Source organism: Doryrhamphus excisus, chromosome 19 (assembly GCF_030265055.1).
Source record: "Doryrhamphus excisus isolate RoL2022-K1 chromosome 19, RoL_Dexc_1.0, whole genome shotgun sequence".
In the NCBI taxonomy this organism is placed as follows: Eukaryota; Metazoa; Chordata; class Actinopteri; order Syngnathiformes; family Syngnathidae; genus Doryrhamphus; species Doryrhamphus excisus.
The window spans coordinates 2,296,869-2,312,500 of NC_080484.1; the positions used below are offsets into that span (position 1 = coordinate 2,296,869).

Here is a 15,632-nt window from a genome sequence, read left to right on the forward strand (position 1 = left end):
TATTTATTATTTATTATTTAGTATTTAGTATTTAGTATTTAGTATTATTTATTACCCTGGTGAGGAAAAGCGGTAGAAAATGAATGAATGAATATTATTTATTATTTATTATTTATTATTTATTATTTATTATTTATTATTTATTATTTATTATTTATTATTTATTATTTATTATTTATTATTTATTATTTATTATTTATTATTTATTATTTATTATTTATTATTTATTATTTATTATTTATTATTTATTATTTATTATTTATTATTTATTAATTTTTTTATTGCCTCACACGCGTGATTGCAGTATTTGTTTGCGTGGAGGAAGAAGAAGAAGAAGAAGAAGAAGAAGAAGAAAAAAAAGCGCATTTGCACAAACACTCGCAGTGAGTGATTAACCCCCACTGGTTTTTGTTTTGTGTCCACGCAGCAACATGCAAGGAAGCCGAGCGTGGTCCGGAATGAGATGGAGGAGAAGAAGAAGAAGAAGAAGAAGAAGAAGAAGAAGAAGAGGCTCTTGTAGGGGAAGTTAGCGCCGACTAAAGTGGCCACTCCTCCACCGGCGACATCTTGTCTTAATCACCCAGGCGCCTCGCCTCAATCACCGGGAAAGATACCTTCACACCCCCCCCCCCCCTCCATGGAAAAAAAATAGCACCGAAGTAAAAGCAAATATCTTTATTAGGTACACAAAACATGAAGAAAAATGACACGGGCTGAAAATTTTCATGGTCATTTTTGTGAGGTATTACGGTAATTTAACAATATTTAACTACGTTTCACGGCTTTTTGCGTTTATTAACACTGACAGCAAAATTATTACAAAAATTTAAAAAATATTAAATTGGTGCTAAGGCATGCAAAGTATTTAGTAGATTATTAATTTATGTATTTTTTTAATGTGACGTCACGGGCGTTACTAGGTTCTGAGGACAAAGGGGGGGGGGCTTAGCCCCCTGAAGATGCACAAAAAATGTAAACATTTTAGATGTAAAAAAAAAATCAAAAAATCCCCTAAACAAATAATATAAGAAAATAAGAATTAATTATATAATAATCATTATTATATAATTAATTAGCCTATTATTATTATTATTATTACTATCATTATTCTTCTTTTGATTATTACTACTAGTATTAGCCTGCTTATTAGCTTGCTTATTAGCCTGCTTTTGCCCTATTATATGAAATTTGTCAGAGATTTTTAATGTAAAAAAATTAATTTTAAAATAAATAAAATAATAATAATAATAATAATAATAATATAAAATAATAAAAATATATAAAATTTTTAGCCCCCCTAAAATACTAATGTACACTCACGGGACACTTCATTAGGTACACCTGAAATCCAAATCACAAAAATAATTCATATTTTTGACAAGGTTTGTGTTTGTTTATCAATATGTTTATTATAGTGGTTGATGTAATACATAATACAGTACATGGTCAGAGTAATATATGCATGTCGTGTAGTATTATGTTTTTGTGGAGTACTTTATTACTGTAATGTGGAAGGATGTTTCAATATTGTTTTTTTTTTTTTGCCCAGTTTTGGATACTGATATCAGCCGATACTTATACCGATATATGTACCGTGACATATCTCTCAGTTTTCACAAAAAAATCATATACCGATATCATATTTTTATGCTGATATCGGTACATTTCTAGTGATGTGTATGTACTTCTTATGAATTTATTAATGCAGTCGAAAAATCATTCAATGGAACAATGGAGCTTCAGGTTGTGCAGGGGCGTCAAATGGCAGCCGGCTATGTCGAGATGATACCGGGATCCTCCTTGATCCTTGATGGTGCATATTGGATAATATGTGATACTTTCTTTCTTAAAAACATGCCTTAGAAAAATAATAGATGCTCATTTTTTTTAGGTATTACGGTAATTTATCAATACGTTGATCAAACTGAGAGCTTAATTAATTTTATTGACTGTAATTATGGAGACTCTTTCAGACCAAATTTGGTCTATTATGTTATTTTAGAAGACTTTCCGCATATTACTGAGATGTATGTATATTTTTTTTTACAAATATTTTTCCAGTATACTATATAATTTGTAAGTATTTATAATTCTGGTTATGCGGATTTCCCATGCGGGGGTGGGGTGGGGGGGGTTCAGTAGTCTTTGCCTTTAAATGTCAATATATTGAATGTGTTGCATATGTCATATCTCAATATGGCAGTTTTTGGAACATGTAGCTGCACTTGTACTGTAAATAACTACATACAGGTCAGGATTGTTATTTAGTATTTAGTATTTAGTATTTAGTATTTAGTATTTAGTATTTAGTATTTAGTATTTAGTATTTAGTATTTATGACTCTTGTGAGGAAAAGCAGTAGAAAATAAATGAATGAATGAATATTATTTATTATTTATTATTTATTATTTATTATTTAGTATTTAGTATTTAGTATTTAGTATTTAGTATTTAGTATTTAGTATTTAGTATTTAGTATTTATGACTCTTGTGAGGAAAAGCAGTAGAAAATAAATGAATGAATGAATATTATTTATTATTTAGTATTTAGTATTCAGTATTTATTATTTAGTATTTAGTATTTAGTATTTAGTATTTAGTATTTAGTATTTAGTATTTATGACCCTTGTGAGGAAAAGCAGTAGAAAATAAATGAATAAATGAATATTATTTATTATTTAGTATTTAGGATTTGGTATTTAGTATTTATGACCCTTGTGAGGAAAAGCGATAGAAAATGAATAAATGAATGAATATTATTTATTATTTATTATTTATTATTTATTATTTATTATTTATTATTTATTATTTATTATTTATTATTTATTATTTATTATTTATTATTTATTATTTATTATTTATTATTTATTATTTATTATTTATTATTTATTATTTATTATTTATTATTTATTATTTATTATTTATTATCCTTGTGAGGAAAAGCGGTAGAAAATGAATGAATGAATATTATTTATTATTTATTATTTATTATTTATTATTTATTATTTATTATTTATTATTTATTATTTATTATTTATTATTTATTATTTATTATTTATTATTTATTATTTATTATTTATTATTTATTATTTATTATTTATTATTTATTATTTATTATTTATTATTTATTACCCTCGTGAGGAAAAGCGGCAGAAAATGAGTGAATGAATATTATTTTTTTATTTTTTATTTTTTATTTTTTATTTTTTATTTTTTATTTTTTAGTTTTTAGTTTTTAGTTTTTAGTTTTTAGTTTTTAGTTTTTATTTTTTTGTTTTTAGTTTTTAGTTTTTATTTTTTGATTTGACGTCTTCATGAAGAAACAACAAGCACTGGCTGTCAAAATACAGCAAGATGCAGAACAATAATATTGTATTGTATATTAATAAGTGATAGAAACAACAAGAAACACTAAGTAATAAATTCATAATCATATCCATTTTATATTACGGTAAAAAATAGAATTTAAAACAACCAAGCCCTAATTAGTCAAATTTAATATACAGCTTTTGTATAATAAAAATGATTTAACTGTAACTATAAATCACATAGAAAAGCCACCAAACTAAATTATAAAAATTAATAAAATTATATATATTTACTGCAAATGTATCCAATCTTGTAAGAAATACAAATAAATGTGTTCCACATCACGTGTCCGTAATTCCCCGTGACCTGCCGAGGGGCCGTGACGTCACAAAGAGCAACCAGGCGCTCATATCCAGGTGCAAAGCGCCCTCTAGTGGATGACTATATACGTGCAGGCCACAAAGGGAAACGCAGGGTCTGATTGAAAGGTTTGGAGGTGTTACCGCGCCACCTAGTGGAGATAATTTTCATGTCAAAGATAATAATAAGTAAGTCAAAGATAATATTTGATAGAAATACTCCAATACTCGTCCAAGATCCTTTATGGTGGTGTGAAAAAGTATTTTCCTTTTTCATGATTTTTTAAATTATTTTTTAAATTATTTTTCTTATTTTTTATTTTTTATATATATATTTTTTAATATATTTTTTAAAAAAATATTTATTTAATTTTTTTCACATTTTTAATATTTAATATTTTTAATATAAATATATTATTTATTTATTTTATTTTTATAAAATGTGTCCAAAAGTGCATGTTTGTCACACTTAAGGATGAGTGGGTATAGCATGCAGGCCACACAGCTAGGAGACCGGAGTTCGATTCCACCCTCGGCCATCTCTGTGTGGAGTTTGCATGTTCTACCCGTGCATGCGTGGGTTTTCTCCGGGTACTCCGGTTTATATTTACTTTTAACTGTGACAGAGCGACTCTGCTGTTTTTAGGGACAGACTGCCAAAGATTGTTTATATAACAGAAGTGTTGTGGTGTTTGATCTAAATCGCTTGAGCCATGCTCCAAAATGTTCAATTTCAAGTTTTAACCCTTTAAAGTGTACTTTGTTGGAATTCTGACTTAATTCATAGTGATGATTCAGAACGTTAGTCCAAGAACGCTAGTCCAAGATCCTCTAATAACAAAGCTACTCGGCCTACTGCAAAAAGGATCTACTGCAAAAAGCCGGTCAATGGTCCTCAACAGTACAAGACAGAACTAATCAGTTGTTTTTAAATAACTAATTGCTAAAATGTTGGTCAAAGATCCTCTATATGAAAAACTACTTAGCTGTTTTTAAAGACCGACTCCAAAAAAAGATAGTCCAAGCCCCTCAACAGTAGTTCCATGAAAAAACAGAGTCAAAGATCATTTATGGTAGGAGTTTTTAAGAACACTGTTTTTAAGAACGTTAGTCCAAGAACGTTAGTCCAAGATCCTCTAATAACAAAGCTACTCGGCCTACTGCAAAAAGGATCTACTGCAAAAAGCCGGTCAATGGTCCTCAACAGTACAAGACAGAACTAATCAGTTGTTTTTAAATAACTAATTGCTAAAATGTTGGTCAAAGATCCTCTATATGAAAAACTACTTAGCTGTTTTGAAAGACCGACTCCAAAAAAAAGATAGTCCAAGCCCCTCAACAGTAGTTCCATAAAAAACAGAGTCAAAGATCATTTATGGTAGGAGTTTTTAAGAAAGCTGTTTTTAAGAACGCTGTTTTTAAGAACGTTAGTCCAAGAACGCTAGTCCAAGATCCTCTAATAACAAAGCTACTCGGCCTACTGCAAAAAGGATCTACTGCAAAATGCTAGTCAATGGTCCTCAACAGTACAAGACAGATCTAATCAGTTATTGCTAATTGCTAAAATGTTGGTCAAAGATCCTCTATACAAAAAAATACTTAGCTGTTTAAAGACCGACTCCAAAAAAAAGATAGTCCAAGCCCCTCAACAACGTATGATGGATCTAATCAGCTGTTTTTGTCTGATTTCATACATTTCTTGCCAAAGATCCTCTATACGAAAAAAAAACTACTTAGCTGTTTTTAAAAACCTACTCCAAAAAAGGGTAGTCCAAGATCCTCAACAATGCATGATGGCTTTAATCAGCTGTTTTTGTCTGATTTCATACATGATTTCATACATTTCTTGTCAAAGATCCTCTATACAGCAAAACTACTACTGTTTTTATGCTAGTAAAAGATCCTCTATGGACAGAAGTGCTGTTTTTGCAGTAGATCCATAAAAACCGGAGTCTAAGATCATTTACGGTAGGGGTTTTTCAGAATGCTGTTTTTAAGAACGTTAGTCCAAGATCCTCTAATAACAAAGGATCTACTGCAAAATGCTAGTCAAAGGTCCTCAACAGTACAAGACAGACCTAATCAGTTGTTTTTAAAGGACTAATCGCTAAAATGTTGGTCAAAGATCCTCTATACAAAAAATACAGAGCTGTTTTTAAACACCAACTCCAAAAAAAGATAGTCCAAGCCCCTCAACAATGTATGATTCTGTTTTTAAGAATGCTGTTTTTAAGAATATTAGTCCAAGATCCTCTAATAACAAAGGATCTACTGTAAAATCATAGTCAAAGGTCCTCAACAGTACAAGACAGACCTAATCAGTTGTTTTTAAAGAACTAATTGCTAAAATGTTGGTCAAAGATCCTCTATACAAAAAAATACAGAGCTGTTTTTAAAGACCGACTCCAAAAAAAGATAGTCCAAGCCCCTCAACAATGTATGATTCTGTTTTCAAGAATGCTGTTTTTAAGAATATTAGTCCAAGATCCTCTAATAACTAAGGATCTACTGCAAAATGCAAGTCAGTGGTCCTGACTAATTGCTAAAATGTTGGTCAAAGATCCTCTATACGAAATCAATTTCAGGTTTTAACCCTTTAAAGGGTACTTTGTTGGAATTCTGATTCAATTCATAGTGATGATTATTATTATTTGTCATGTTGCAGATTCGAATAGAACGCATCAGTATTTTTTAGGCCCCCCCCCGGAGGTACCTCCCCCCCCCTAAAAAAAAAGGCCTGATTGACTTCCTTTATTGATGACATAAGCCAACTCCTCCTGTGGCCCACGTTAGCTTGTTAACTACTCTAACATGAGCCCCCGCTCTAGTGAGTAAAAGCCTCTAAAGGATGAGCCGGCTGATATGAGCCCAGACAATTCCTGGGGGCAACTTAAAAACACCAATGGCAACCCCTAAAAGCCTGTCTTTGTCCGCCCCCAAAGCCCCCATGTCGCTCTAAAACGCCATTGTGGGGTCAAAGCTCATAAATTTGTCGCAGGGACTGATTAAACATCACGGGAATTGAAACACTAAAGATTTTGTCTCGGTCCCCCCCACCTCGGGGGAAAGGACGACAAAGACCCATTCAGGGTGAAAACGCAAAAGAGCGGGGCCGGCCGGGGGGGGGCAAAAAGAGCTTTTAAGGGGAGAGATATGCGGGGCTCCGGCCATGCGGGCCCCCTCCATATGTGACGCAAGGTGGCCCCGGCGAGGGCGACAAAGGACCAGGTGACAGTGACGATGGGCTGCAGGGTCACAGGACGAGCAAACAACATTACTGGGGGGCGGGAAAACAAGAGGGCCCAACGCCGCCCACCCACGACACACAATCGCTTGGACATGATTTGAAACCCTCCATACGATATCAATTAGGACTCTTGGACCAAATTTTTTTCGATTTTTTTTTTTGGAGGTCCTTAAAAACAGCGAAACAAATCTAGGATAGGAGTTTTTAAAAACACATATCCAAGATCCTCTATATGACACATCTAATCAGCCGTTTTTTTTTTCGATTGCAAAAATAACTACTCAAAAATAAAAAAATTCTCAGCTGTAATTAAGGTCAAAAACACCAGTCAAAGACCCCTTAGGAGGCCTCAAATTTTTTTATAGTATATCCTTAAAAACAGCACTCTAAGATCATCTATACTAGGAGTACTTGACTGTTTTTAAAACGTTTGTCCAAGATCATGTATATGACAGAGTTACTCAGCTGTTTTCTACTGCAAAAATTCTGGTCAAAGATCCTCGATGTGAGTGTTTTTTCAGAAATTGCTTAAGTGCTGTTTTTGTAGTAGAATGGAGTCAAAGATCATTTATGGTAGGAGTTTTTAAGAAAGCTGTTTTATAGAATGCTGTTTTTAAGAACGTTAGTCCAAGATCCTCTAATACCAAAGCTACTCGGCCTACTGCAAAAAGGATCTACTGCAAAATGCTAGTCAATGGTCCTCAAAAGTACAAGACAAAACTAATCAGTTGTTTTTAAAGAACTAATTGCTAAAATGTTGGTCAAAGATCCTCTATATGAAAAACTACTTAGCTGTTTTTAAAGACCTACTCCAAAAAAAAGATAGTCCAAGCCCCTCAACAGTAGTTCCATAAAAAACAGAGTCAAAGATCATTTATAGTAGGAGTTTTTAAGAAAGCTGTTTTTAAGAATGCTGTTTTTAAGAACGTTAGTCCAAGAACGTTAGTCCAAGATCCTCTAATAACAAAGCTACTCGGCCTACTGCAGAAAGGATCTACTGCAAAATGGTCCTCAACAGTACAAGACAGAACTAATCAGTTGTTTTTAAAGAACTAATTGCTAAAAGGTTGGTCAAAGATCCTCTATACCAAAAACTACTTAGCTGTTTTTAAAGACCGACTCCAAAAAAAGATAGTCCAAGCCCCTCAACAATGTATGATGGATCTAATCAGCTGTTTTTAAAAACAGATTTGCAGTAGTTCCATAAAAACCAGAGTCAAAGATCATTTATGGTAGGAGTTTTTAAGAATGCTGTTTTTAAAATAATTAGTCCAAGATCCTCTAATTACAAAGGATCTACTGCTAAATCCTAGTCAATGGTCCTCAACAGTACAAGACAGACCTAATCAGTTGTTTTTAAAGGACTAATTGCTGAAAAGTTGGTCAAAGATCCTCTATACGAAAAACTACTTAGCTGTTTTTAAAGACCGACTCCAAAAAAGGGTAGTCCAAGATCCTCAACAATGCATGATGGCTTTAATCGTCTGTTTTTGTCTGATTTCATACATTTCTTGTCAAAGATCCTCTATACGAAAAACTACTTAGCTGTTTTTAAAGACTGACTCAAAAAATGTTAGTCCAAGATCCTCTAATAACAAAGCTACTAGGCCTACTGCAAAAAGGATCTACAGCAAAAAGCTGGTCAATGGTCCTGAACAGTACAAGACAGACCTAATCAGTTATTTTTAAAGAAGTAATTGCTAAAATGTTGGTCAAAGATCCTCTATACAAAAAACTACTTAGCTGTTTTTAAAGACCGACTCCAAAAAAAGATAGTCCAAGCCCCTCAACAGTAGTTCCATAAAAAACGGAGTCAAAGATCATTTACGGTAGGAGTTTTTAAGAAAGCTGTTTTTAAGAATGCTGTTTTTAAGAACGTTAGTCCAAGAATGTAAGTCCAAGATCCTCTAATAACAAAGCTACTCTGCCTACTGCAAAAAGGAGCTACTGCAAATTCCTACTCAATGGTCCTCAACAGTACAAGACAGAACTAATCAGTTGTTTTTAAAGAACTAATTGCTAAAATGTTGGTCAAAGATCCTCCATATGAAAAACTACTCAGCTGTTTTTAAAGACCTACTCCAAAAAAAGATAGTCCAAGCCCCTCAACAGTAGTTCCATAAAAAACAGAGTCAAAGATCATTTATGGTAGGAGTTTTTAAGAAAGCTGTTTTTAAGAATGCTGTTTTTAAGAACGTTAGTCCAAGAACGTTAGTCCAAGATCCTCTAATAACAAAGCTACTAGGCCTACTGCAAAAAGGATCTACTGCAAAAAGCTGGTCAATGGTCCTCAAAAGTACAAGACAGACCTAATCAGTTGTTTTTAAAGAAGTAATTGCTAAAATGTTGGTCAAAGATCCTCTATACGAAAAACCACTTAGCTGTTTTTAAAGACCTACTTCAAAAAGGGTAGTCCAAGATCCTCAACAATGCATGATGGCTTTAATCACCTGTTTTTGTCTGATTTCATACATTTCTTGTCAAAGATCCTCACTATGAAAAACTACTTAGCTGTTTTTAAAGACCTACTCCAAAAAACGGTAGTCCAAGATCCTAAACAATGCATGATGGCTTTAATCGACTGTTTTTGTCTGATTTCATACATTTCTTGCCAAAGATCCTCTATACAAAAAAAAACTACTTAGCTGTTTTTAAAAACCTACTCCAAAAAAGGGTAGTCCAAGATCCTCAACAATGCATGATGGCTTTAATCAGCTGTTTTTGTCTGATTTCATACAATTCTTGTCAAAGATCCTCTATACGAAAAAAACCTATTTAGCTGTTTTTAAAAACCTACTCCAAAAAAGGGTAGTCCAAGATCCTCAACAATGCATCATGGCTTTAATCAGCTGTTTTTGTCTGATTTCATACATTTCTTGTCAAAGATCCTCTATACAAAAAACTACTTAGCTGTTTTTAACGGCCTACTCCAAAAAAACGGTAGTCCAAGATCCTCAACAATGAATGATGGCTTTAATCAGCTGTTTTTGTCTGATTTCATACATTTCTTGTCAAAGATCCTCTATACGAAAAACTACTTCGGTGTTTTTAAAAACCTACTCCAAAAAAGGGTAGTCCAAGATCCTCAACAATGCATCATGGCTTTAATCGGCTGTTTTTGTCTGATTTCATACATTTCTTGTCAAAGATCCTCTATACGAAAAACTACTTAGCTGTCTTTAAAGACCTACTTCAAAAAAGGGTAGTCCAAGATCCTCAACAATGCATGATGGCTTTAATCGACTGTTTTTTTTCCCCATTTCATACATTTCTTGTCAAAGATCCTCGATACGAAAAACTACTTAGCTGTTTTTAAAGACCTAATCCAAAAAAAGGTCGTCCAAGATCCTCAACAATGCATGATGGCTTTAATCGGCTGTTTTTGTCTGATTTCATACATTTCTTGTCAAAGATCCTCTATACGAAAAAAAAACTACTCAGCTGTTTTTAAAAACCTACTCCAAAAAAGGGTAGTCCAAGATCCTCAACAATGCATCATGGCTTTAATCAGCTGCTTTTGTCAGATTTCATACATTTCTTGTCAAAGATCCTCTATACAAAAAAAACTACTTAGCTGTTTTTAAAAACCTACTCCAAAAAAGGGTAGTCCAAGATCCTCAACAATGCATGATGGCTTTAATCAGCTGTTTTTGTCTGATTTCATACATTTCTTGTCAAAGATCCTCTATACGAAAAACTACTTAGCGGTTTTTAAAGACCTACTCCAAAAAAGGGTAGTCCAAGATCCTCAACAATTCATGATGGCTTTAATCAGCTGTTTTTGTCTGATTTCATACATTTCTTGCCAAAGATCCTTTATACGAAAAAAAAAACTACTTAGCTGTTTTTAAAGACCTACTCCAAAAAAGGTAGTCCAAGATCCTCCTAGGAAAAACTACTTAGCTGTTTTTAAAGACCTACTCCAAAAATGAGTCGTCCAAGATCCTCAACAATGCATGATGGCTTTAATCGACATTTCTTGTCAAAGATCCTCTATACAGCAAAACTACTACTGTTTTTAAGGATGTGTTGCTAATATCATGGTCCAAGATCCTTTATGGACTACTCAGCTGCTTTTAAGGACCCTACTGCGATAAGAGAGTAAGAATTTAGTCAAAGATCCTCTATAGAACAGGAGTGCTAGTGTTTTTTTTTGCAGTAGTTCCTTTAAAAACAGCAGTCAGATACAATTTCGTCTGCCGTTTTTAAAAAATACTAGTCCAAGAACCATAAATGACAAAGCTACTCCACTATTGTATTAGGATAGTCCATAGAATTTCAGATGTTGGTCTAAGCTCCTCAATATGACAAAAGTGTCGCTTTCTCCAAGATCCTCCATGCAGGATATGATAAATGTACAAACACGAAACACTAGCGTGCTCCTGTTTAGAATAGAGGATCTTTGGATCTTTCATACATTTCTTGTCAAAGATCCTTTATATTTGCTGTTTTTAAAGACCTACTCCAAAAAAGGGTAGTCCAAGATCCTCAACAATGCATGATGGCTTTAATCGACTGTTTTTTTTCCCGATTTCATACATTTCTTGCCAAAGATCCTCTATACGAAAAAAAAAACTACTTAGCGGTTTTTAAAGACCTACTCCAAAAAAGGGTAGTCCAAGATCCTCAACAATTCATGATGGCTTTAATTGGCTGTTTTTGTCTGATTTCATACATTTCTTGTCAAAGATCCTCTATACGAAAAAAAAACTACTCAGCTGTTTTTAAAAACCTACTCCAAAAAAGGGTAGTCCAAGATCCTCAACAATGCATCATGGCTTTAATCAGCTGCTTTTGTCAGATTTCATACATTTCTTGTCAAAGATCCTCTATACAAAAAAAACTACTTAGCTGTTTTTAAAAACCTACTCCAAAAAAGGGTAGTCCAAGATCCTCAACAATGCATGATGGCTTTAATCGACTTTTTTTTTCTGATACTAGTCCAAGAACCATAAATGACAAAGCTACTCCACTATTGTATTAGGATAGTCCATAGGATTTCAGATGTTGGTCTAAGCTCCTCAATATGACAAAAGTGTCGCTTTCTCCAAGATCCTCCATGCAGGATATGATAAATGTACAAACACTAAACACTAGCGTGCTCCTGTTTAGAATAGAGGATCTTTGGATCTTTCATACATTTCTTGTCAAAGATCCTTTATATTTGCTGTTTTTAAAGACCTACTCCAAAAAAGGGTAGTCCAAGATCCTCAACAATGCATGATGGCTTTAATCGACTGTTTTTTTCCCCGATTTCATACATTTCTTGCCAAAGATCCTCTATACGAAAAAAAAACTACTTAGCGGTTTTTAAAGACCTACTCCAAAAAAGGGTAGTCCAAGATCCTCAACAATTCATGATGGCTTTAATTGACTGTTTTTGTCTGATTTCATACATTTCTTGCCAAAGATCCTCTATACAAAAAACTACTTAGCTGTTTTTAAAAACCTACTCCAAAAAAAGTAGTCCAAGATCCTCAATAATGCATGATGGCTTTAATCGGCTGTTTTTGTCTGATTTCATACATTTCTTGTCAAAGATCCTCTATACAAAAAACTACTTAGCTGTTTTTAACGGCCTACTCCAAAAAAACAGTAGTCCAAGATCCTCAACAATGAATGATGGCTTTAATCAGCTGTTTTTGTCTGATTTCATACATTTCTTGTCAAAGATCCTCTATACGAAAAACTACTTAGCTGTTTTTATTTTTTTTATTTATTTATTTATTTATTTTTTTACTTAGCTGTTTTTAAAGACCTACTCCAAAAAAGGTAGTCCAAGATCCTCCTACGAAAAACTACTTAGCTGTTTTTAAAGACCTACTCCAAAAAAGGTAGTCCAAGATCCTCCTACGAAAAACTACTTAGCTGTTTTTAAAGACCTACTCCAAAAAAGAGTAGTCCAAGATCCTCAACAATGCATGATGGCTTTAATCGACTGTTTTTGTCTGATGTCATACATTTCTTGTCAAAGATCCTCTATACAGCAAAACTACTACTGTTTTTAAGGATGGGTTGCTAAAATCATGGTCCAAGATCCTTTATGGACTACTCAGCTGCTTTTAAGGACCCTACTGCGATAAGAGAGTAAGAATTTAGTCCAAGATCCTCAACAATACATGATGGCTTTAATCAGCTATTTTTGTCTGATTTCATACATTTCTTGTCAAAGATCCTTTATACGAAAAAACTACTTAGCTGTTTTTAAAGACCTACTCCAAAAAAGGTAGTCCAAGATCCTCCTTCGAAAAACTACTTAGCTGTTTTTAAAGACCTACTCCAAAAAAGGTAGTCCAAGATCCTCCTACGAAAAACTACTTAGCTGTTTTTAAAGACCTACTCCAAAAAAGAGTAGTCCAAGATCCTCAACAATGCATGATGGCTTTAATCAGCTGTTTTTGTCTGATGTCATACATTTCTTGTCAAAGATCCTCTATACAGCAAAACTACTACTGTTTTTAAGGATGGGTTGCTAAAATCATGGTCCAAGATCCTCTATGGACTACTCAGCTGCTTTTAAGGACCCTACTGTGATAAGAGAGTAAGAATTTAGTCAAAGATCCTCTATAGAACAGGAGTGCTAGTGTTTTTTTTTGCAGTAGTTCCTTTAAAAACAGCAGTCAAAAAAATACTAGTCCAAGAACCATAAATGACAAAGCTACTCCACTATTGTATTAGGATAGTCCATAGGATTTCAGATGTTGGTCTAAGCTCCTCAATATGACAAAAGTGTCGCTTTCTCCAAGATCCTCCATGCAGGATATGATAAATGTACAAACACTAAACACTAGCGTGCTCCTGTTTAGAATAGAGGATCTTTGACAGTAGGCCTTTGTCACAGTTTTTGATCGTGAGGCAGCTTTAAAAAAATCTTTAAAAATGAAAGTGTCTGACTTTGACGGCGAGGGACATCGCCTGCATCTCCGGGGGTTAGGATGGGCGGTGTCTACCCCCGGGGGGGGGGGGGGGGGGGGGGGGGGGGGTGTTTACCGACTATTCTCATGCTTAAAGCAAAGCCGCAGCCTCTTTTTCGAAGCGTGTTTGCTCAGCTTTTAGCCGCAGAATGACTTCTTAACATCAGAAAAGACCTCACTATGGATAAAACCACCATGGATAAACTATTTAAAAAGTCATAAAAAAAAAAAAAAAAAAAATCATAACAAATTTACTAAATATTTTATTTATGTTTTTTCTTCACAAAAGAAAAATACACTTTCAAGAACATGTTTCTTTGCACCAGATTCTGTAAAAGCCGTGCGCAATATTATAAAGTATTAAACAAATAGAATATAAAAATCTAAATTCTACAACAACATACAAAAATATGCAAAAAAAAAAAATTAAAAAAAATGTGCAAATAATTTTTTTTCCCTACAAGCTATAAGTTGCATGTTTGCAGGCAGTTCGCGAACGAGCGACTTCACTTGAACGAAGCAAACTGAACCGAGTCGCTCCAAAAGTCCGTCCAAGCCAATCTGGAGGGCGCCGGGTTGTGAAAGTGCTGGTACCGGGGCGGAAGAGCGACAGCCGGAGGTTGCTGGAGTGACTGGTAGGAAAAAGGGAAGTGAAGCGCCCCGCCGGATCTCTCCAAGCAGGCGTGGAAGGGTTTCCCCTCCCGAACCAGAACCGGCACGACGACGCGGCGCAACACCGGAGGGTGCAGCATCTCCAGGTCCAGCAACGCCCCTTCCGTGCGACCCCGCTTCATTTTGTAGCGGTGGTTCTGGAACCAGATCTTGACTTGAGTCGGGGTCAGGCTGAGGATTCGGGCCAGCTGCTCCCTCTCCGGACCGGATAGGTAGCGCTGCTGGCGGAAGCGCCTCTCCAGTTCCAAGGTTTGGGCCTTGGAGAAAAGCACCCGCCGCTTTTTGCCCTTCTTCGCCGGATCTGAAAGCTCGGGTTCGGTTGAGGAGTCGTCCGGTTTTGTGGAGTCCGGCGAGGCCTCCAGGCTGCAGCCTTCGTCCCAGGCTGCAAGAAGTACAAACACTCAGTTATGTCGTATCGCAGTATTTTTAAACTACAGTCAAATAATTCTATTACCTAATATAACCTTGAGGAAATAGACTCAGTCATGTAATAATATATTTATTTTTGTATATATATTTACAAAAATAAAAAAATTATATATATATATTTTTTTTAAAAACAGCATCAATAAAAAAAATTAAAAATAAAAAATAATATATATTAAAAAAAACAGTATCAATTAAAAAATACTAAATAAAAAAAATAATATATATATATATTTTTAAAAACAGCATCAATAAAAAAATCAAAAATAAAAAAATAATATATATTAAAAAAACACAGTATCAATAAAAAAATACTAAATAAAAAATAATATATATTTGTTTTTAAACAGTATCAATAAAAAAATAAAAAATAAATATTTTTTAAAAACAGTATCAATAAAAAGTATTAAAAAATATATATTTTTTAAAACAGTGAGGAAACCTTGAAGAAATAGACTCAGTCATGTCATAATACATTTACAAAACAGTATCAATAAAAAAATCAAAAATAAAAAAATAATATATTTTTTTTAAAAAACAGCATCAATAAAAAAATCAAAAATAAAAAAATAATATATATTTTTTTAAAAAAACGTATCAATAAAAAAATGCTAAATAAAAAATAATATATATTTTTTAAACAGTATCAATAAAAAAATAAAAAAAAAATATTTTTTTTAAAACAGTATCAATAAAAAATATTTA

The 15,632-nt window shown here is 33.4% G+C and overlaps 1 protein-coding gene across 1 annotated transcript in view; it reads right to left on the reverse strand.

Moving 5' to 3' along the window:
• Positions 1-14,335: 14,335 nt before the first annotated feature.
• nkx2.9 (NK2 transcription factor related, locus 9 (Drosophila)) overlaps positions 14,336-15,632 on the reverse strand; it is a 3,414-nt gene continuing 2,117 nt past the window's right edge. Inside the window, exon 2 of the mRNA XM_058057355.1 lies at positions 14,336-14,883. Coding sequence (XP_057913338.1) covers positions 14,336-14,883 — 548 coding nt within the window. The remainder of the gene's footprint in view (positions 14,884-15,632) is intronic.